The 23,678-nt window shown below is 41.5% G+C and overlaps 1 protein-coding gene across 1 annotated transcript in view; it reads right to left on the minus strand.

Annotated features, from left to right (window-relative positions):
- The window catches only part of CUL4B (cullin 4B), an 83,329-nt gene extending 64,927 nt beyond the window's left edge, over window positions 1-18,402 (minus strand). The window contains exons 1-3 of the mRNA XM_040323947.1: window positions 18,204-18,402; window positions 17,542-17,946; window positions 3,090-3,205 (exon numbers count right to left, since the gene is read on the minus strand). Of these exons, the coding sequence (XP_040179881.1) occupies window positions 3,090-3,205; window positions 17,542-17,946; window positions 18,204-18,387 (705 nt within the window). The 5' untranslated portion in view covers window positions 18,388-18,402. The remainder of the gene's footprint in view (window positions 1-3,089; window positions 3,206-17,541; window positions 17,947-18,203) is intronic.
- Window positions 18,403-23,678: the final 5,276 nt, after the last annotated feature.

Below are 23,678 nucleotides of genomic sequence, written 5' to 3' on the forward strand. Positions count from 1 at the left end.
CTAAAATCCCTGATGCTGGTCATGTGGCAGCACTTTGGTCTAGCGATTGGATCCTAGGCCTGGGCACTGTCACATGTCCCCCTAAACCCAGAAGCAATGGGCATTTGTCACCAGCAATGAAGAAAAATTAAATGGTGGGGAGAGCATGCAAAATCAGGGGGTCGTGAGGGGGGCTTCTTTGCAAACAATGATTTTTCCCTAAATGGGCAAGGTCACAGTGTCTCTTTAAGAGTTCAATCATGTGGGTGGGTAACATATTTGATAGTGCTTGAAGAAAACCTGTGCTGAGAGAGATACACAGGCTCCCACTGCTTTTGTCATTCTAAAAAAAACAACTGGTGCAGGGGATGTCATGTTGTTCAAATGGTTGCAAATCTTTTCAAGCCAATGCCATGGAACAGGAATGCTGGAACTTAAATCAGAACTCCTGAGTGTAGATTCAAGCAAATTTGAGTGTTTCCACTTTTCTAGCCTAGCAAGTCCACATGTCCTTAAATCGCTGTGAATGTGCTTTGTTTGACCATAGAAAATAATGACCATTCCTGTCCCAAGCTTAGTGCATAGGCTCAGGAGGACAATTATTGTGGATGGTTCAGACAGCACACTACATTTAACCTCCCTGGCGGTATGATTATTTCAGATTTTTGGTGCTGAAAGTGGTACAGTGTTTCGCATGGAAATTTGGCGTTTTATATTGTAGGCCTGCAATTCTTAGGAATAACTCACTTAAATCTGTCCAAACAAGAGTCTAGTAGACATCCCGGGTATGATAAAGTTTGAAACACAAAATTATAAATATAATAAACAATAAATTATAACAAATAATAATAATAATAACAACAATTATTACTTTGTGTTTGATTATGAATTTCCCCACAAATTACTATTGCTCAATTCTGCAAGTGATTATAATTTATAACAAAAGGGAGGTAATGCTGCGCTGTATAGGGTGAGTGGAAAAGGACTAAGTGAATATAACTAGTATTAAGAAATAGTGATCAGTCAATCAAATGGAAAACATGCAAGACATATGTTAAAACAAATGAAACATATGTAACACTCAAACAAATATGAAGCCAAAATAAATAAGTGCTGAGTGCAATTGTGCAAAAAACATGCATAATGAAAAAAAGTCCTCAAATAGAATGTTGTATCCAAAAATCTTCAATATTGCAACAATGTATAAACTTCAATATTCATGTGCAAACAGCAACAACATAAAGTGCCAGCGCTGGTGTCAGGTTGCCAACGTGGATATCAAATTGGAAAGTGCTCCTTTTTTCCCCTTGTGATTAGTGAGGATGTCCCCTTACCTTACTGCTGTAAGGTAACAGCATAGAACGATCTTTCTAGGTACAAGCGGCATAGACTCCAGACGTTTCCCGGTGAGGCGTCTCTTGATACTTTTTAACCTAGAAATCTAAACAGAGTGTCCCTGTGAGGCCCCCGGTCTGATATATCAGCAGTGATCCATACGCCAACGGTGTAGTAGTTTAAAATATTTATTGATAAAAAAAAACACAAATCAGGGTACTCACAATAAAGTGCATAAAAATCGGACATAAAATGAGCAGCATGCTCACACACGTCACCTCCGGTGCCTCGACACGTGACCGTGACAAATACGCGTCGAGACACCAGAGGCACCGGAGGTGACGTGTGTGAGCATGCTGCTCGTTTTATGACGATTTTTATGCACTTTATTGTGAGTACCCCGATTTGTGTTTATCAATAAAAATTTAAAACTACAACACCATTGGCGTATGCATCTCCCTTTGTGAGGATCACTGCTGATATATCAGACGGGGCCCCACAGGGAGACTCTTTTTAGAGTCCTAGGTTAAACAGTATCAAGAGACGCCTCACCAGGAAACTGCTGGAGTCTATGCCGCTTGTACCTAGAAAGATCTTTATATGCTGTTACCTTACAGCAGTAAGGTAAGGGGACATCCTCACTAATCACAAGGGGAAAAGGAGCACTTTCCTATATGAAATCCACGTTGGCAACCCGACACCAGCACTGGCACTTTATGTTGTTGCCGTTTGCACATGAATATTGAAGTTTATACATTGTTGCAATATTGAAGATTTTTGGATACAACATTCTATATGAGGGCTTTTTTTCGTTATGCATGTTTTTCGCACAATTGCCCTCAGCACTTTACCTTTTCAAGGTTTATTTACTTTGGCTTCATAATTTGTTTGAATGTTAAAATAGGTTTCATTTGTTTTTACATATGTCTTACATGTTTTACATTTGATTGACCGATCACTATTTCTTAATACTAGTTATATTCACTTAGTCCTTTTCCACTCACTCTATACAGCGCAGCATTACCCCCCTTTTCTTTAATATTTTTGGTTTGATACACTTTCAGTTCTGCAGCCGTATCCCCCTCCCCCCACCTTGGTAGCACGGGCATACTCCATATATCCATTCTAATTTATTATCGTTGTTTTCTAGCTGGTCTAAAACTACTTTAGACATACAGGGACACTTTTTGGTTGCTATGGACAATCTACAGTTTCCAGGCAGAAAGAACAGTATTTATTATATAAAAGTGCATGCAGGACATTGGACATACCACTAGGGACAAAGGGGTGTGTATTTATTTCATACAACACTGTAATCTGTAAGATTACAGTATACTGTATCTGTAATGTGTTTTTTTATTTCAAATTTTGCGCCGATCTCTGCCCCCATGCGTTGTAACGTCGAAAGAGACGAAGCTCAGTGGCACACGGGCACGGTGTGAATCGAGCGAGGAGACATCGCCGGAATCCAGGGGACAAGGTGAGTAAACTAGCTCGGGGATACCGCTAATGGTACTGGATTTCCACCCTGAGCCAGACTCGGGATTACCGCCAGGGAGGGTAACAGGATGTCAAAATACCACAGGATATAAATGCCTGGCTCAAAAGGAACACAGACTTGTCGGCATCTGAGATCTGTACCTCTACAATTTGGGGAAGGCATTTTTCTTTTTTCACCCATCTACAAGCGAGGGCTGCAGAGCTTACTATCAGAGGTAGAATACAGCTATTTTAGGACAATCAAAACCTACACTTACATGATTTGTTAAACTCACCTGATATAATTCCTCTAAGTTATATTTTATTGAAGTGCTATTTTGAATGGCTTCAACAGCTTCTTTCAGTTTCTGCCAGGTTTCATCAGTGTAATTTTCAGGCAATTTTGGTTTATCTGTGAACACAAACAAATTGATCAAGTCTACCTAACCCACTAATAAATTAAACCATGCAGTATAAGGCTAGGTTCACACTAGTGCAGCTGCCGCTTACTCAAATTTTTTAGTGCGAATTTGAAGTTTGGCATCACACACACACACACACACTTGACTTTTTTCTTCTCTTTTTAGTCTATGGGGCCAAAAATCACACCAAAGTAGCACATGTGCAAACGTTTTAGGCATGTAGGAAAGATGCTGTAAATTGAGAATCCTTTCAGAAATAGAAGTGCTAATAGTTTATTTTTCATCAATTAAAATGGAAAGTAAATGAATAGAAGAGAAAATCAAATCAAAATTTGGTATGACTACCATTTACCTTCAAAAATAGCATTGATTCTTCTAGGTACACTTGCACACAGTTTTTAAAGGAACTTGGCAGGTAGATTGTACCACACATCTTGGAGAACTAACCACAGATCGTCTGTGGCTGTAGGCTGCCTCAAATCCGTCTGTGTCCTCATGTAATCCCAGACAGACTCAATGTTGAGATCAGGGCTCTGTGGGGGCCAAACCATTACTTACAGGACTCTTTGTTCTTTACGCTGAAGATAATTCTAAATGACATGTATGGGGTCGTTGTCCTGCTGCAGAATAAATTTGACGACAATTACACGCTGCCATGATAGATCAGTATCTGCCTGTATTTCTCAGCAATGAGGACCCCATTGGTTCTGACCAAACCTCCAACTCCATTTGCAGAAATGCAGAACCAAAATTACAAAGAACTTCCACCATGCTTCAAAGTTGCGTGTACCGTTTTCTATGCCTTCAGCCAACAAACTGCCTGCTGCTGCTAGAGCCAAATATTTCAAATTTGGACTCATCGGTCCAGAGCACCTGCTGCCATTTTATTGCACCCCGGTCCCTATGTTTTCAAGCACAGATAAGTTGCTTAGCCTTGTTTCCACATTGAAGGTATGTTGTTTTTTTTTTTATTTGGCTGCAAGACCGCTTCTGGCCAGACTTCTACAGACAGTAGACGAGTATCTGGGTTCCCCTAGTGGTGTGCTGATGGCATTGCTGGACATCTTTCAATGTTGAAGGGAAGTAAGCATGTGTTGTCTTTCATCTGCTGCATTAAATTTTCTTGGCCAATCCCTGCATCCACGGGCCTCAACCTTGCCAGTTTCTGGTGCTCCTTCAAAAGAGCTTGAACAGCGCTTCTTGAAACCCCAGTCATCTTTAAAATCTTTGCCTGAAAGAGACCTTGTTGATGCTGTATACATACCTTGTATTGTTGTGCTCAGTCTTACAATGGTGTATGACATGTGACAAGAAACCATATTCCGCAACCTCACCTTAGTAGCAGAGTTTGGCCGTTTCTGACTGAGTTGTAAGCCTCCTACACAGTAGTTTCTGTTTCAACCTACATATGAAATTTATGATCATTATAACCGGTTTGGTATAATTGGTAAATCATACACCTGACTCTAATCCTACAAAATCCCTGACTTTGTGCAAGTATACATAGTGTGCAAGTGTTAAGAATTGATGCGGTTTTGAAGCCAAAAAAGGTAGACACCAAATATTGATTTGATTTTTCTTCTGGTCACTCACATTGCATTTTGTAAATTGATAAAGAAAACAAAAAAATTATAACATTTTTGAAAGCAATTTCTTCACACCTGCCACTTTTGCACAGTACTGTACCTTTTCCAAAAAAACACACTGCACTGAATTGATGTGAAGGAGCATCGATAATAATAATAATGGCATTTCCACCGATGTGCAATTCTTTGTGACGAAAGTGACATCTGAAATTGCATTAGTATGAGCCAGGCCTAACAAGTTTAAATGATACCAAATGGAGCTATAAAGAGTACATTTGTGTTAAAGTCAGAGAGCTGTCATTATACACAGGGATTCACCCAGGAGCACAAGAGTTCATAAAAAATTACCCATGCTTAGAGGTGGCCACACACATTTCAACGTGTTTGTACAAACTCTATACAAATTTCCATTAGGGATTGGGTATGCAGCATATAGGCCAAACTATGTATTTACGTGATATAGTATTTGGTAAATCTAAAGACAGACCGATTAAAATGTCTGAAGTTTCCTCCAAACAGATATCTCTCTCTCTCTATACGTTGTATCTCACAAGAGTACACCCCTCACATTTTTGTAAACCATAGCCGGTGGTTGGCAGCTGCAGCTATTGAAAGCTTACTAGATTTCTGGCAAGAGTAACAATTATTTTACTGTGCTTGCAAAGAATAATAAAACATGAGGAAATATACATGTGCTGCAAAGACATACTGATTTTTTTTTTTTTTGGAGGAAGAGGTATAGGCTTCATGTACACACAGGAAAATGCACAACACTGCAAAAAAGTGAAGCACTTTTTTTGCAGTGTTTTGCCATGGTCATAACATGCTTATCCTGAACGTAATTCTTCCATGATCAAGAGAGGGAGGTTTAACCTCAACTAAACACCGCAGCTCCTAAACTCTGCTAAAAGCCTATGTGTACATTGGCTCTTTAAATAATGTTATAAAAACGCCAGTAGCTTTGCAGGGAGTCTTTCAACATTTAACAGCTTTTTTCCCCCTTTTGCCTTATATGCTCCATGCACACTGAAGCTAAAAAAAAAAAAAAAGCCAGTAGCTTTGCAGGGAGCCTTTCAACGTTTTTTTTTTTTTCAATGGATAAAAAAAAAATGCTAAAAAACGCTGGCACTGGCATTTTTGGACATTTAAGCGTTTTTCGGCATTCTGCATTTAGTGTTTTTTCCCGCCGAAAAAGTCACTTTGAACGCAAATTTCGGGCGTTCAGAAAAAAGCCAATGAACTCCAAAGCTCATTAACACCAAAAAACGCCCAGGGGCACATAGGCTTACAGAGTTCAGTTTATGGGCTTTTAAAAAAAAAAAAAGTTTTTTTCACATGCTGTGTCCGCTGTGACCACACTACGCCAGTACTTGAGGCTGCAAGTGGATGCATGTATGCTTTACTTGTTTTTAGCTCATGTGAGTGCAAGGTTTGTAGCTTTTTAATAGAAATACATTTTTCACAACGATATTGCACTATTGGAGCACTTGTGTTTTATTATATATGGAGCCCATGATATCGAATATCACGTCAGGATAATCAACTCATTTAGAGTTTGGCCGAACACAAGAGTGCAAGGCATCGCTATTTGGTGAGTGCATAACCAGAGTAGAAACACCGATTGCACATGGTGTGGTGAAAGTTTTGAAGATCTCACAGCAAAATTTATATATTTTTTTATTCTTTATTTTTACTTTTTGTTTGAGACATCCTAGTCTCATTGATGGACTGTTAATCACGGACTTCATTTGTTATTTTTTTTCGGTCACTAATGTAGGAGTTTAATCATCATCACCTGTCACTGGGTATATTGATCTATATTGTTTATTGAGTCAGCGCTACGGTGGATATAAAGCAATATTTTATTTTTTAAATATCAGATTTTTTTTTCGGGATTTAAAATCAATATATTTCTGATTTTTATAAAAATAAATTAATAGAATTCTCTTGGAGAAAAAAAATATATATTTTTTTTTTTTAAATGGAAAACTATTAATAATTCAGTTTATTTAGCATGAAGTGGAGCTTAGCTATGTAACATGAGGCTGTATATTCTGCAATATTTACATGTTTGGTGAACTAATTTAATGAATCCAAATCTCCACAAGCTGAGAACTTGCACTGCATTGATGCATTCACACAATTTCACAGTAACCATGAGATAAAACAAAGTTCAGGACTATTCCTTTATCCCAATGGTTTGCAAATCTATGTACACTACAAACTGTATGATTGAATCGGTTCTGATATCGCCGTTTTACTAACCCAACATCTTATTATTCTACATAGAATCATTAATATTTGTAAACAAAATGAATGTTTCCTAACTACAAGCAAGAATAAGTCCTTACATTTAAAGAGCACCTATCAATTCAGATCCATCAAAGCAGCGCCCGTTAGCAGGCATCAACTCACCTGCTGCCGCCACGTGCCTCACCTTGTTGTGTTTCTGCCACATCACCAGCCATCCCATTAAAGTGAATCTATGTATATAATCCCATTTAAAGTATCAGCTCTTGCCCACTGAGGGTACCCCTGGTGCAGTGGTGGACCAGCCGTTTTCAAATAAATGGAATGCCTTAACACAAAGCAAGTTGACTTAAAAGCAGAGGTCTCCCCACACTTAAAAAAAAAAAAAAAATGAAAAGTCAGCAGCTACAAATACTGTAGCTGCTGACTTTAATAAACAAACGGATGTTCCACTTTTGGGTGGAACTCCACTTCAACATACCACCTCTAGTTGCAAATGGACCCTTATAGTGTATAGTAAGGGAAAAAAAGTATTTGATCCCCTGCTGATTTTGTACGTTTGCCCACTGACAAAGAAACGATCAGTCTATTATTTTAATGATAGGTTTATTTCAACAGTGAGACAGAACAACAAAAATATCAAGAACGCATTTAAAGAAAAAAAAAAAAAAAGTTATAAATTGATTTGCATTTTAATAAGTTAAATAAGTATTTAATCCCCTATCAGCAAGATTTCTGTCTCCCATGCGTCTTCTATACAGGTAACCAGCTGGGATTAGGAGCACTCTATTAAAAAGGGAGTGCTCCTAACCTCCACTTGTTAACTGTATATATAAAAAAAAAAAAAAAAAAAACACACCTGTCCACAGAAGCAATCCAATTCCAATCTCTCCACCACGGCCAAGACCAAAGAGCTAAAAGGATGTCAGGGACAAGATTGTAGACCTACAAAAGGCTAAAATGGGCTACAAGGCCATTGCCAAGCAGTTTGGTGAGAGGGTGACAACAGTTGGTGCGATTATTCGAAAATGGAAGAAACACAAAATGACAGTTAATCTCCCTCGGTCTGGGGCTCCATGCAAGACCTCACCTTGTGGAGTTTCACTGATCATGAGAACGGTGAGAAATCAGCCCAGAACTACACTGGAGAATCTTGTCCATGATCTCAAGGCAGCTGGGACCATAGTCACCTAGAAAACCATTGGTAACACACACTGTGAAGGACTGAAATCCTGCAGCACCCGCAAGGTCCCCCTGCTCAGGAAAGCACATGTACAGACCCATCTGGAGTCCGCTAATGAACATTTGAATGATTCAGAGGAGAATTGGGTGAAAGTGTTGTGGTCAGATGAGACCAAAATCGAGCTCTTTGGCATCAACTCAACTCCCCGTGTTTGGAGGAATGCTGCCTATAGCCTCATACACACGATCGGATTTTCCACAATGCGTCAGACCTTTGTCCAAAGGGCGTGTGCCTTCATTGTGTCTTGCATACAAACGGCACACAATTGTCAGCCAACAAACATGAACGTAGTGACACTACGTGGTTTTTCAGCTCTTCAGCGCCTCCCTTTGGGCACCACCAGCTAATGTTGTGCTCAGGGAGCATTGCTTCTGAGCAGGCGTGTTTGTAATTAGGACTTTTGTACACACAATCGGAATCTGAAAACAGACTGTTGTCCATGGAAAATGTTAAAAGCCTGCCATCCAACATTTGTCCGCGGAAAATCCGACAATTGTTCGATGGACCATACAAACTGACAACAGTCAATCATCACACAAATCCTGTGTTCGAGGCTTATGACTCCAAGAACACCATCCCCACCGTCAAACATGGAGGTGGAAACATTATGCCTTGGGGTGTTTTTCTGCTAAGGGGACAGAACAACTAAACCGCATCAAAAAGGGAGGATGGACGGAGCCATGTACCATCAAATTTTGGGTGAGAACTTGACAATGACCCAAAACACATGGCCAAGGCAACAAAAGGGTGGCTCAAGAAAAGCACTTTAAAAAAGGTCCTGGAGTAGCCTAGCCAGTCTCCAGATCTTAATCCAATAGAAAATGTGAAGGGAGCTGAAGGTTCCAAACGTCAGCCTTGAAACCTTAAGGTCCTAATGAGAGGATCTGCAATTTCCCTCCTGAGATGCGTGCAAACCTGGTGGCCAACTACAAGAAATGTCTGATCTCTATGATTGCCAACAAGGGTTTTGCCACCAAGTACCAAGTCATGTTTTGTGAGGGGGTCAAATACTTATTTCACTCTTTAAAATACAAATCAATTTGCGTTTTTTGGATAGTTTTGTTTGGTATTCCACCTTTCACAGTTAAAATAAACCTACCATTAAAATTAGTATGATCTTTTCTTTGTCAGTGTGCAAACATACAAAAATCAGTAGGAGGGGGGGGGGGGGGGGTCCCCCTTTTTTTACCATTAGAATAGTAAAGGATTAAAAACCCTGTTAGATTATATTCTACTCTCTATATCACTTTAGAAAGATTGAGTATCACTTCCTGCCCTGAAATCCATTCTAGGAAACCTCTACAAGAGTGGTGGAACTTTTCCCCCTTAAAGATTTGATACCACAAGTTGTGCCCCCATTGAAAGATTTACCCCCACCTCTTGTTCTGGTGACAGCTCTAACATTTTTATTTCACACAGTTTTTTGAACAATGGCAACCAGGACAAATAGTGTGAATCCTCCAGTAGGGCAACAATAAAAAAAATAAAAAAATAAATTAAAATTGACAGCTGATCTAATTTTCCTCTACTCCTTCCAAAGCTAATGAAAAAGGTTCTAGCTATACATACTCCTTTACCACTTCAGCCCCAGACCATATTGCTGGTCAATGACCAGGCCACTTTTTGCGATTCGGCACTGCGTTGCTTTAACTGACAATTGCGCGGTCCTGCGACGTGGCTCCCAAACAAAATTGGCGTCCTTTTTTTCCCACAAATAGAGATTTCCTTTGGTGGTATTTGATCACCTCTGCGGTTTTTAGTTTTTGCGCTTTAAACAAAAATTAGAGCGACAATTTTGAAAATAAAATTATATTTTTTACTTTTTGCTGTAATAAATATCCCAAAAATATATTTAAAAAAAACTATTTTTTTCCTCAGTTTAGGCCGATATGTATATTTCTACAAATTTTTTTGTAAAAAAAAAAAAAAAAAAAAAAAAAATAAATAAAATGCAATAAGCGTTTATTGATTGGTTTGCGCAAAAGTTATAGCGTCTACAAAATAGGGGTTTAAAGTGACCAGTAGGCAAGTGGTTAAAGAGTTTGTGAACCCAGCATTTCACATTCCTGATATTTGCCTGCTGTAACATGTAGTATAAAAGTCTACTGTTCCCTTTATATTGTTTTCCTTTGCGTGAAATCCCTGGTGTTCCTGCCAGTCCCTCTGCTTTCCAGTTAAAAACTGACCACACCGTAGTCAGTTCTCTAGCTGTGCTGGAAACTCAGCCTGCTCTCCTCTAATAAGAAGACTTGTCCTGATACTCCTCCCCCACCCCCTGCACAGCATTTCAATGGGAAAAAATCAGTTTGCTGCCCTTTCTCCTTCCCTCAGCTCAGCTTGTAATCGCTTATAAAAATAAAAGGGGGAGAGAAAACAAAACCAAAAGTATTTATAAAATGTCTGTATATCTATACACAAATGATTTGCTAACTGAATGGGTAGTTTCACAAGGTGAGGGTTTACAATCACTTGAAACCATATTAAAGCTAAACATTGTAAGAACCCTTGACATTATTAAAATGGTTTCTCCCCAAACCAACTGTCCCTTTTGCTGGACAGCGCGGTCATTATTCAATTGTAGAGAAAAATAAAATAAATGGGCCGGTGTAAAAACAGATTTATAAGCTTAACCACTTAAATAAACACTTTCACCCTCTTCCTGCCCAGGCCAATTTTCAGCGCTCTCACACTTTGAATGACAATGTAACGCTGCACGATTTTTTTTATCATTTTGTTCCCACAAATAGAGCTTTCTTTTGGTGGTATTTGCTTAACAAATAAAAATAAATAAATAGATCGAAAAATAAAAATAAAGTTTCTTTGTTTCGGTTATAACATTTTGTAAATAAGTAGGTTTTATCCTTCACTGATGAGGCTGCACTGACAGGTATCCCTAATGGGTACTGATTGGCATCCCTGGTAAGTCCGCATGGATAAGCAATGCGCAACCCCCCCCCCCCCCCCCCAAATCAGGAAAGCCGCTGATCAGCTCTCCTCTACCAGCACCTTGTCAGCGCGAGTAGAGGAAAAGCCGATAGTCGGTACTTCCTGGTTACCAAGCTGTCATTAGACGGGGCGTGCAAGCACCTTATCCTGCTGGACAGCATATGATGCCCAGTCAGGATAACCTAACCACTTTACGGATGTCATTCTGCTATATAGCGGGTGGGAAGTGGTCAATGCTACGGTTATTACATGTATTAACCTAATACAGGCTATTTTTCACTCCAGTTTCCATGAAAAAGGAGATAAAAGGCATGCAGACCTTGTAGCATTTTCAAACAATGTCACGTATTATAATGGTTTGTTCTACTCTATTTTATAACATAGATGTGCACCGAATGGAAATTTTGATGCCAAAACTGAAAATTTGTGATGCACTTGGCCGAAACAGAAATATATATTTGTTTTTATATGATATCAATTTGTTGGTGCCCATAATCAGGCACCTTTAGCGCAAGAAAAGATCAAGGAAAAATGCATCCCTTCAAAAATTCTATGCATGTCTTCACAATGGTCCATTGCACTTCCGTTGTGGCGTAAAAAAACAAACAAACACAAAACACACACACGCACACACACACCTCACTGTTGAAATGTATTGAAAAATAAATAAAACCGCAAAAAGCCATCAATAACGCACACGTGTTACATTTTTGAGTCACGACCCATGAAAAACACATCATAAGCACAGTTCTGATTGTAAATGAACTACAAGCCCTGACATCCTTTGCAGTTGTTGGCTTGTAGTTCTCAATTAACTACCATGGCGCTGTGATAGTTCATTGATTTGTTCCTGTCAGTGTATCTGCCTGGCCATATGGGATGTAAGGGTATACAGATATACGGACAGGTCTGCAGGAGACCTGCATGGCACCAGCGATCTTCTGATCTTTGCTGATGCAATGCTTTACAAGAAAAGTGTAACAAATGCAATTTTTTACCTGCAAAAAGATGAGCATTTTTTTTTTTTTTTTTCGAAAAGATTAACTTAACCACTTAAGGACAGAAGGTGTTTTTCAGATTTGGTGTTTACAAGACTAAAACAGTTTTTTTTGCTAGAAAATTACTTAAAACCCCCAAACATTATATATGTTTTTTTCTAACACCCTAGAGAATAAAATGGCGGTCATTGCAATACTTTTTGTCACACCGTATTTGCGCAGTGGTCTTACAAGCGCACTTTTTTTGGAAAAAAAGGACTTTTTTGAATTAAAAAATAAAACAATAAATTTGGCCCAATTTTTTTTATATATTGTGAAAGATAATGTTACGCCGAGTAAAATGATACCCAACATGTCACGCTTAAAAATTGCGCCCGCTCGTGGCATGGCGTCAAACTTTTACCCTTAAAAATCTCCATAGGCGACGTTTAAAAAAATTCTATAGGTTTAATTTTTTGAGCTACAGAGGAGGTCTAGAATGATTGCTCTCGCTCTAACGATTGCGGCGATACCTCACTTGTGTGGTTTGAACACCGTTTTCTTATGCGGGCACTCCTTGCGTATGTGTTAGCTTCTGCGCGCGAGCTCGTCGGGACAGGGCGCTTTAAAAAAAAAATTTGGGGGTTTTCTTATTTATTTTATAATTTTTTACACTGAAATAAAAAAATTATCACTTTTATTCCTATTACAAGGAATGTAAACATTCCTTGTAATAGAAAAAAGCATGACAGGTCCTCTTAAATATGAGATCTGGTCTTAAAAAGACCTCAGATCTCATAATTAAACTTCAATGCAAAAAAAAAAAAAAATGGAAATTTTGTCATTTGAAAAAATGACAACAAAAAAATGTCTCTTTAAGACGCATGGGTGGGACTGACGTTTTGACGTCACTTCCGCCCAGCAATGCTATGGGGACCGGTGGGGGCCATCTTGCCCTCACCCGCATCCCCACACAGCACCTGAAAGGACCCGATCACCTCCGCCGCTACCGACGGCTCCGGTAAGCGGCGGAGGGTGCAGGAGAGCGGTGGGCCCCTCTCCCGCCACAGATAACGGCGATCTCTCGGCGAATCGTGGCTTTGCGACCTTCACAGAAGGAAGCCTAGGTGTGCAGAAGGCCGCGGGCTCAATTACCGGCCGGCGCAGGGCGGCCGGTAATTGAGGCCGCGGCTTTGCGGCCTTCACAGAAGGAAGCTGAGGCCTGCAGAAGGAATCTAGGAGTGGCGATCTTTTGGTGGCCGTTGGCATTACCGGTTACATAACAAGTAGCAAAAAACAGCAGTTCTAATGTGTTTTTTCACTGCCATCTCCTTCCCTCTAATTAGAACCCCCAAACATTATATATATTTTTTATTCTAACACCCTAGAGAATAAAATGGCGGTCGTTGCAATACTTTGTCACACCGTATTTGCGCAGCGGTCTTACAAGCGCACTTTTTTTGGGAAAAAATAAACTTTTTTTAATTAAAAAATAAGACAACAGTAAAGTTATCCCAATTTTTCTTTATATTGTGAAAGATAATGTTACGAAGAGTAAATTGATACCCAACATGTAATGCTTCAAAATTGCGTCCGCTCATGGAATGGCGACAAACTTTTACCCTTTAAAATCTCTATAGGCGATGTTTAAAAAAATTCTACAGGTTGCATGTTTTGAGTTACAGAGGAGGTCTAGGGCTAGAATTATTGCTCTCGCTCTACCAGTCGCGTCAATACCTCACATGTGTGGTTTGAATTCCGTTTACATATGCGGGCGCTACTCACGTATGCGTTCGCTTCTGCACGCGAGCTTGGCGGGAAGGGGTGCGTTTTTTGGCTCCTAACTTTTTTAGTTGGCTCCTAGATTCCAAGCAAATTTGTCAAACCCTGTGTTAGGACATTTTCTCTCCCTGGTAAACACAGGGTGTGATGTCTGGGCATCACGATAGCCAACATTGCTGATTGGAGGAAAGGCACACACCCCCTCTCATCATAGGCAGAGACTCTCAGAGCTGTTTGTAATAGGAGCTGCCCTCTGCTACTCTATTTTAGCAACCTCCTTTGACAAAAGATTCAGGCTGCTTTTGTCTAAAAAGTCAAAAAATATGTCAGGAGTTCAGGCCGATAACAGAGGAATCGTTCAGAAGAGAGCTATAAGGCCCCGTACACACGACCGAGAAACTCGACGGGCAAAAAACACATAGTTTTGCTCGTTGAGTTCCTTGTTCGGCTGTCAGAAAACTCGTCGAGCCAAATTTTCCCATTGCCCAACGAGGAAATGTATTCGCTCTCTATTTGGCTCGACGAGTTTCCCCAACGGGTTTCTCGGCGAAAAGTGTACACACGACCGGTTTTCTCGGCACAATATGTCTCCCATCGAGTTTCTTGCTGGATTCTGCCGAGAAAACCGGTCACGTGTACGGGGCCTAAGACTTAGCTCATTGAAAAGAGATAACAAAATACTGCAGATATATGTGCCCAGCTCAAATTTCATGAATCGGGTTCACATCCACTTAAAGGTCTTTTTTTTTTTTAAACCTAAAAAAAAAAAAAAAAAAAAAACACAACACACACACACACACACACACCATGTCCTATTCTGGTCAAAGAATACAGCATAGAGGCGTTCCCTGCTCTTATTCTCTTTCGAGTGCTCCATCAGCAAGCTATGTGAGCACCCAGACAAGTGTGCTACTGAGCTGGGCTGTGTGACCCCAAAGACACACTCAGCATGGCTCGGCCACGCCCCCCTCTCTCTCTCTCTCTCTTCTGACAGGTTTTAAACAGACAGCAGTAGGAGCATATTGCTTCATGCTGCTCTCAGTGTAGCCTGTGAATCCAAGAGGAGAGTAGAGCTCCTGGATCATGAGAAACGTCAGGTAAGTGTTTGGGGGAGGTGGAACTTTACCCATGATAAAAAAAAAAAAAAAAAAAAAATAAGTTATTTTGCAAGGAACATACTTCCACAATAATAATTGCTATAAGAATCAGTTTGTGCTGCAAATTGCCTCCAGCATCGCTCCCGTTTCTTCTTGCTGAAGGTTGCCATTTTGCTGGAGCCCAGAGCCCCTGAACAGCAGTAAATGATTAAGTAAAACTAAACCCATCGATTTAACGGTTTAAAAAAACCTCTTATATAGCCAGTCCGGTGGGATTTCGTTCAACGGTTCTGGGGCGATTCCAATGTAAATTGTAGCATATGAGATTAGAAATCGCACCTAAACTGGACTGAAATTGCACAGGACTCTTTCAAATCACACTGCGGCCATTATTTATAATTATTTTTATATACATACATAATTGTTTGGCCTTACATTTCTATTTTAAACTGAATGTAAATCTTCACCATGTGAAACAAACCAATCACTTTAATGCAGGGAAAGCAATAAAGTGGTTGTAAACCCTAAGGCTGGATTCACAGCTATGCATTTTTAGTGCTTTTTGCACTGCAGTCCATTTACCATGGTTACCTATGGAACACATTCTGTAGTGCAAATCTGCAAAATGCACTAAAAATGTATAGGTGCGATTATGAATCCAGCCTTACATTAACTCATTGAAGTGACTGGCCTCGGGTGAAACAAATCCTCCAACGCGCGTTGTACCCATTTATCTGCGGCAACCTGTCCTGTACAGCCTTCTATAGCACACAGAATCTGTCAGCTGGACAAAGTAGGGGGTAGGGAATCAGAATTCTCACACACACACACACATGTTCTTTGTTTTTACACTAAACCCAGCAGGGCTGAACGACAAATAAAAAAAAAAACACAACACGACAGCTCGGGAGGAGCTGTTGTACTATCTGATGTTAGTATAGTGATCTCCCCTGCTGTGCCAGGGGGGACTGCCCCCCCGCTAGAACACTCTGGTCAGTGAACATATTTGCCAGCACACCAAGGATCTTCCATCACTGTCCAATGGTTTTAAAGGTAGAGAGATCACAGAGACAAGTGCAGTACCCCTTCATCAGGCATGCGACGAAGGGGTCCTGCGCAACTCAGAAACGTTACACTTGTCTCTCTGATGTGATCTCTCTGCAATATAAATCTTTGGAAGGTAATTGTAGATCCTTGGTGTGCTGGCAAATATGTACACTTGTTTGATGTTTCCAGCTGGCAATCATTACAGCACCCACTATTGATGCGCCTTGTTTTCCATTAAAGGAACACTAAAGGCAGAATTTTTTTTTTTTTTTAAATAACAAACATGTTATACTTACCTCCGCTGTGCAGTTCGTTTTGCACGGAGTGGCCCCGAATCCTGTCTTCTGGGGTCCCTCGGCGGCTGTCTCGGCTCCTCCTCGCAAAAGCTTTCCACGTTCATGCGAGCTCCCTCTTATGTTGGAAAGCTTTTGCGAGCGCGCTCCCGTGATACAGCGGCGGGCATAGCCGCCGACTATCACTGGGCCCCGCCCCCCCCGCATGCCGTGTTATCCGATGTGATTGACAGCAGCGCCAGCCAATGGTTGGCGGTGCTGTCAGATGTTTTTTTACCTTAATGCATAGGATGCATTTAGGTAAAAAAAAAAAACTTACCTTTACAACCCCCTTTAAGTGTGCGATAGACAAGAACACTCCGGTCAGCGCTCTTCAGGGTTGCCAACTTTTAGTAATTCTACAAACAGTTGTAAAATCCGTACTTTTTTGCACTTGTCCTTCAATGTCCATTATGGACATGTATGCTGCATGTCCGCAACTGACATTCATGGACAAATGCAACAATTATGGATTTTACAAACTGTTTGTAAATTTACTAAAACTTGGCAACCCTGGCGCTCTTAGTCATTGGCTTAGTGCGCTGATCGGGAGACCTTCCCCCCCGATTATGGCCCAGTCGGCTTCTGCTGGACCGACTGCAGTACAAACAGGCCAAGTGTCGGACGGTTTCTATAGAACCAGCTGATGCCGGCCGACACTTAGCCTGTGTGTACTAGGCTTTATGGAGAAGAGCTCTGAATGGGGACAAGGACACCTCCCCCCAAGAATAGCTGAGGCTGTTAATCACAAGCGGTGTTCTGGAGCTCTTCTCCCCTGTCTATCTCTTGGTATCAGGAAAAAATGTTTACATTTTGACAACAGAGGAACCAGGTAGCAGAGAAACATCACACTCTGAGCTTTGGATAGACAAGTACATAGTGTAGAAAGATGTGCTTTGTTCAGATTTCCTGTGTGAGGTTTACAAGCACATTAAGGTACAATGAGAGAAAGAGATGAGAGCCACTTGCATTCCTGACCATGCATACACCCCACCAGGGTAATCATCTGATCAGCTAAGCAAACCCCCCCAGACAGCCATTTGTGGGGACAGAGAAGCAGCTCTACCTTTGAAGTTCTTGATGACTAACTTCTTGGCTGAGCCAGGCTTGCTGTTGGCAAAGCTGGAGACGGGGGAGGCTTTGGTGAGCCCATTGGCATGGTGGCCAGCAGCCACAGGGGAGATGAGCAGGTTCTTACTCCTCAGGGGTTGGGGGGTGGCAGAAGAACAAGAGGAAGAGGAGGGAGACTCCTCAGCCATCTTCACATCGAGTCCTAGAAAGTCCAGGCTGTCCTCAAAGCGGAGCTTCTTCTGTATGTGATTGGAGGAGGAGGACGAGGAGTTCTTCTGAGGGGCGATAGAGTCCAAGTCGTCCTTGTCACTGCTGTTACTGTTATTCAACTTTCTCTTCTTGGAGCTGCTGTTTCCCTCTGCCTTGACCTCCTGAGCGGGAGGGTTGGGGGAAGATAAACCTGAGGGGAACATGAACACAGAACACACACATCAATCTCTGGAGAGCCTCTGTCCCACCACACCACCCCCCACCTCTGACAAGGCTCCGGCCTGCCACTACGCTCCGGAAAGGCCACTCTCCGCTTGTTTATTGTCACCACAGAAAAGATGGCCTCACTTCCTCTCACAAGGCATCTCGGGTAGAGCGGCCTAAAGAGGCCACCGGCGGCCCCGACCGCCTTCCCCCCACAACCACCGAGCCGTCCGCCTCACTTACCGGAAGGGCTGGCGGCGAGGTCTTTCATAATGCCCGACCGTGCGGGCCTCATCCGTCGCCTTTCCCTCGCCGAGCTACCGCTCTGATTGGTCCCGGCGGGGAGTTCAGGGGCTGGGAGGGATTGAGCGGGGTGCTGAGGATCAGCGGGAGGAGCCAGCCTGGGGGCGTCCGCTTCCCCGTCCATGATGTCACGAAGCGAGAAGAGGCTGCTATTGGCCGGGCCTGTGACGTGAGGTCATCCGCGTGTCGCTCGCCTCCGCCCCTTTCACCTGACTCGTGTAGCGCTGCGGCTTGAAGGAAGTGTGTTGTTATTAAAGGGGGACTCGTGTGTGTGGGGTTCCTCATCTATGGTGGACTCGTCATCTATGGGCTCCTCATCTATGGGGGCTGCACAGGCAGCTCCGTCCTTTACAAACCTTGTATGTAGCCACATGCTGCGACAGAGGGTCTCAGCTTTACTATGTTTCAAAGAGAACCTGTCCGGTCTCTAATGGCCAGTACACACTCCCAAAATCAGACAACAGAGCGTCCGTTTTTTTTTTTTGGCATGCTAGTCACATATTGAAAATGGAGAGGTTACTAAAGTTACTAAAATTCTCATACGACAGCATAACAAATCGGAAGTGATGTCATGTTTGGCATACCTCCCAACTTTTCAACTTCAGAATGAGATGAGGGACAGATGAGCATACCCCCAAACGAAGTTGTTGAGCGGGGGGGGGGGGGGGGTGCGGATCAAAGTTTTTGAGCGGGGGGTCCGCGGATCGTGGGGGGGGGGGGAAATTCATTCCGTGGATCTGAGTTGTTGGGCAGGGGGGGGGCGCAGATCAAAGTTGTTGAGCGTGGGGGAATCCGTTGATCGGAGTTGTTGAGGGGGGTGGCAGATCAAAGTTGTTCAGCGGGGGGGGGGGGGGGAAATTTCGTGGATCAGAGTGGTTCCAGGGCCGAGGGATTTAGCATGAATCGCGGTAATCACGGGGGGGGGGGAGTGCCGCGAATTTGCGGGACAATAGCACTGCTCGCGGGATTTGTCGCGAATTGCGGGACATTCCCGCGAAATCCGGGACGGTTGGGAGGTATGTGTTTGGTAGAAAAATTGTCATGTTTGTCCGATCGGATAATATCGGCTGAACTGCCGTGATCGGCTCTGTACTAATTGTATGATCACTTCAAAAGCGATACATTTTCATCGGATTTTCAGATCGTGTATATGGGCCATAAAGCTGGCCACACACTTCTAATCTCCTTCAACTGTCTTATGCTAGGACCTGCCTGATTGGATACAAATCGATTAGATAGATTACAATTATATTAAAGACATGGATGACTCGCATTGTATTTTCTTTTGACTTTCAATAAAAATGATTGTACCAGAAGTGATACAAATACTCCATATTCCCATCACACACGTTCTTGGACGAAGCTTCAGAAATATTTGGGTGCCACAGCCAGTGCCGATCCTGACCTCCCTGGGGCCCTAAGCAAAATGGCATGGGGGGCGCCAGTGACATGTCACATTAAAGTAGTGAAACGGGGGGGGGGAGGGGGTGTTCTGCTGTCGGAAATGACATCTTACATTAAAGTGATAAACAGGGGGTATGACTTCTTACCTCTTCTCCCATGCAGCCAGCGAGTTGAGAAGCGGGGTGAGGGGCCGAAAATGACTTCTCACCAGGCGGGGCCTCTAGTAATTTGGGGGGCCCTTCGCAGCTTTGCGGGGCCCTAAGCGACTTGCATAGTGAGCCTATAGGGCGGATCGGCCATGGCTACAGCAACGGCTAGCTGGAGACTGGTTCAGAAGTCACGACGCAGATATTTGCCAGCACACCATGGATCAACAAAATAGCGTCCAAACTGATTTTTTTTATTGCATGATCACATCACAATGTGCTGCAACGTTTCGGAGCCACGCAGGACCCTTTTGTCAGGCATGATGAAGGGGCCCTGCGTGGCTCTGAAACGCTGCAGCACATTGAGATGTGATTCTGCAATAAAAAATCTGTTTGGATGCTATTTTATTGATCCATGGTGTGCTGGCAAATATCTGCAGAAGTGATACTGATGCCCAGATCTCAGATCGAATCTGAAACGTTTACTAAAGTCACGAAAATTTGCATACAACAGAATAAAAATTTGAAAGTGATGTCATGTGTTGTAATGCATCTGTATTACATTTTCGAATGACAGCTGTACTGAGTTGAAAAAAAACATGCGATCTGGCATCGTACAAATATTATATCTTGTGCACGGTCGATCAAATAATATCGGATGAACTGTCCTGATCGGCTCTTGAAAGCTCTGTGCTAACGATCAGATTATCATACGATCGCTCCGAAATCAGTATTTTTTGTACGATTTTCTGATTGTGTGTATGAGCATAAGGCTTAACGTACACGGGATGTTTTACAATCTCCCCTGAACTATTTAACTAGACAGATAGTAAACAACATTTAAAAACGTCTGTTTTGCAGCGTTTACATGCCATTTTAAGGCGCGTTTGCGTTTAGGAGCATTTTAAATAATATATTTTTTTCCATTAAAAACGCCTGTTAATGAAACACGGCTTAACATGAGTTACCACATAGACACGTGTTTACAAGCTGTTACAGGCATTTGGCGTTTCAAATGCCTCTGAACATCCCATCCGTCCTGAACGCATTTTTTTGCTTTAAAAAAAAAATGCTTCTAAACTTAACTGCCTAGAAACGACCCTGTGCACATGTACTGATAAGATAACATTGAGGAGAGTTCAGGGGCAGCTGAAAAAAAAACGCCCAACTGCTCCTAAACATCCGTTTTCCACCAGCAGCCGTGTACATGAAGCCTAAAAGCAAACTGTTTTTATTTTAAGTAGAACTATAGGCAAAACTTGTATCTCCATTTTGGATAAAGCAAGGGAGGAAAATGGCTAATTGGGCCCAATTTGGACATTTTCACTTAGGGGTTACTTACTTTTGTTGCCAGCGGTCTAGACATTAATGGCTGTATATATACACACATATACATTGCCTTGAAAAAGTGTTCCTACCCATTGAAATTTTCCACATTTTATCATGTTACAACCAGAGATGTAAATGTATTTTGTTAGGTAAATAACTAATAGTATAGGGCTGCTTTTACCCTGATGCGCTGCTGTTTAGCCACACCGCGTGTGAAGTGCAGTGTACCTGCAGCTTTCCTGCTATGCTTAGCCATAGACTTCAATTATATCCGGCAGGTTTGGTGCACTATCTGAATGCAGGAGTTTTGGTGCACTTGCACCACACCTGCAGGATATGACAAAGTGCAACTAACCCAGGAAAGTTGCAGATGCACTGCGCTGCATCAACGGTGCAGGTAAGCCGCAGCACACCAGTGTGAAAGTAGCGCTATAAGGGGTTTAGAACAGTTATGCCGCATACACACGATCGATCGTGTGTGGGCTCCATCGGTTATTTATCCATCGGTTAAAATTTTTTAAACCTGTTTTAAAATTAACCGATGGATACCAACCGATAGAAAAAAAAACGATCGTTTGTAGGCACGTCCATCGTATAAAAATCAATGCATGCTCAGAATCAAGTCGACGCATGCTTGGAAGCATTGAACTTTGTTTTTTTCAGCACGTCGTTGTGTTTTGCATCACCGCGTTCTGACACGATCGTTTTTTAACTGATGGTGTGTAGGCACGACTGATGATCAGTCAGCTTCATCGATTAACTGTGTGTACAGGGCATAAGGGTTCATTTACATTTGCATTTTTGGGGGTGGTCAAACCCCATAGTTAAAGCGGAGTTCCACCCTAAAAACAAACAGCTTGCCTTTAATGTAAACAAAAAATTCTTACAAATAATTTTTTTACTCACTTTTATATGGCTGTTACTAGGCAGATTTCGTAATCTGCCTAGTTCCTAGTCCTAGGTGGTAGAACTTCCTGTCCTAAGACCCCATTGTCTCCTGGGAAATGATGACACTTATTTCCTAGGAGTCTCTGGGCATTACTGTGCCTAAAAATCTCAGCATACACCTCTCTCGGAAAATCCAAGAAGAAACATGAACTGGGCTTCATAATGCCCACAGCTATGATGGAAACGGCCACAAGATCCCTGAGATGATAGCAGGTACGTTTTTGAAACTGTTTATGTACCGATCGTGCTTTATTGATATGTTTTAATGAATATTCATAATAATGTAACTGAGATTGCAAAAAAAAATAAAAAATTATGCCCGGAACCCCGCTTTAAGTCGTGTTTTATCACCCCAACCGCGCCCTCTTTAGCTGCAGTGGCCAGGGGTGTACAAATGTCACAGACAAAGCAGGAGCTATGGTTGGTGGGTGTAGCACCTGCCAAGCATGACCCTTTCAAGTGAATGAGGCCACTCTGCAAGTGCCCTACAACCTTGTGTAGGATTTTATATAAACCCATATATTTGATATTATTCATATTAATTTTCATGTGTTATTAATAATATAATTATTATTATTATTTATATTTATAATATTATTCATTTTTTTTATTATCATCATTATTATTAAGTCAATATTAACCACTTCAATACAGGGCACTTGAATTCAGCTTTCAGTGCTTTCACACTTTGAATGACAATTGCTCAGTCATGCTACACTGCACACAAATAGAACTTTCTTTTGGTGGTATTTATTGACCACTGAGTTTTTTATTTTTATTTTGCGATATAAGCGGAAAAAGAGCAAATTTAAAAAAACTAAACACTTATTTTAGTTTCGATTATAAAATTTAGCAAATAAGTAATTTTTCTTCATAAATTTGGCCCAACATTTATACTGCTACATATCTTAATAACCCAAATTAGTGTATATTATTTAGTCTGTGTGAAAGTTATAGAGTCTACAAGCTATGGTGCCAATCATTGAATATTGATTACCTCTCATTTCTTGAGACACTAACAAGCCAGGACAGTACAAATACCCCCCAATGACCCATTTTTGGAAAGTAGACAATCCAAAGTATTTAGTAAGAGGCATTGTGAGTATTTTTAAATTTACACACAGAGCATATTAATACTTTCAATTACACCACGATCCTGGCTAAAATGAGAATCACAATTTATTTGCTTAGAATAAATAAAAAAAATCATGATTCTCGTGGTGTAACATCATCTTTCATATTATACAAAAAAACGGGCTAACTTTATTGTTTATTTTTTTTTAATTAATTGAAGTGTATTTTTTTCCAAAAAATTGCATTTGAAAAACCGCTGTGCAAATACAGTGTGACATAAAATATTGCAACAATAGCCATTTTATTCTGTATGGTGTTTGCTAAAAAAATGAAAGGAACACCTTTGAATCAGAACTTCTGGGATATTGATCTGGTCAGTTAAGTAGCAGAGGGGGAGGGGTGTATACAGAGGGGTTTTTTAATCAGTTTCAACTGCTTTGATGTTAATTGAAATTAACAACAGGTGCACTAGATGGGCAACAATGAGACGACCTCCAAAACAGGAATGGTTTTT

The sequence above is a fragment of the Rana temporaria genome, chromosome 9, assembly GCF_905171775.1.
Source record: "Rana temporaria chromosome 9, aRanTem1.1, whole genome shotgun sequence".
Classification (NCBI taxonomy): domain Eukaryota; kingdom Metazoa; phylum Chordata; class Amphibia; order Anura; family Ranidae; genus Rana; species Rana temporaria.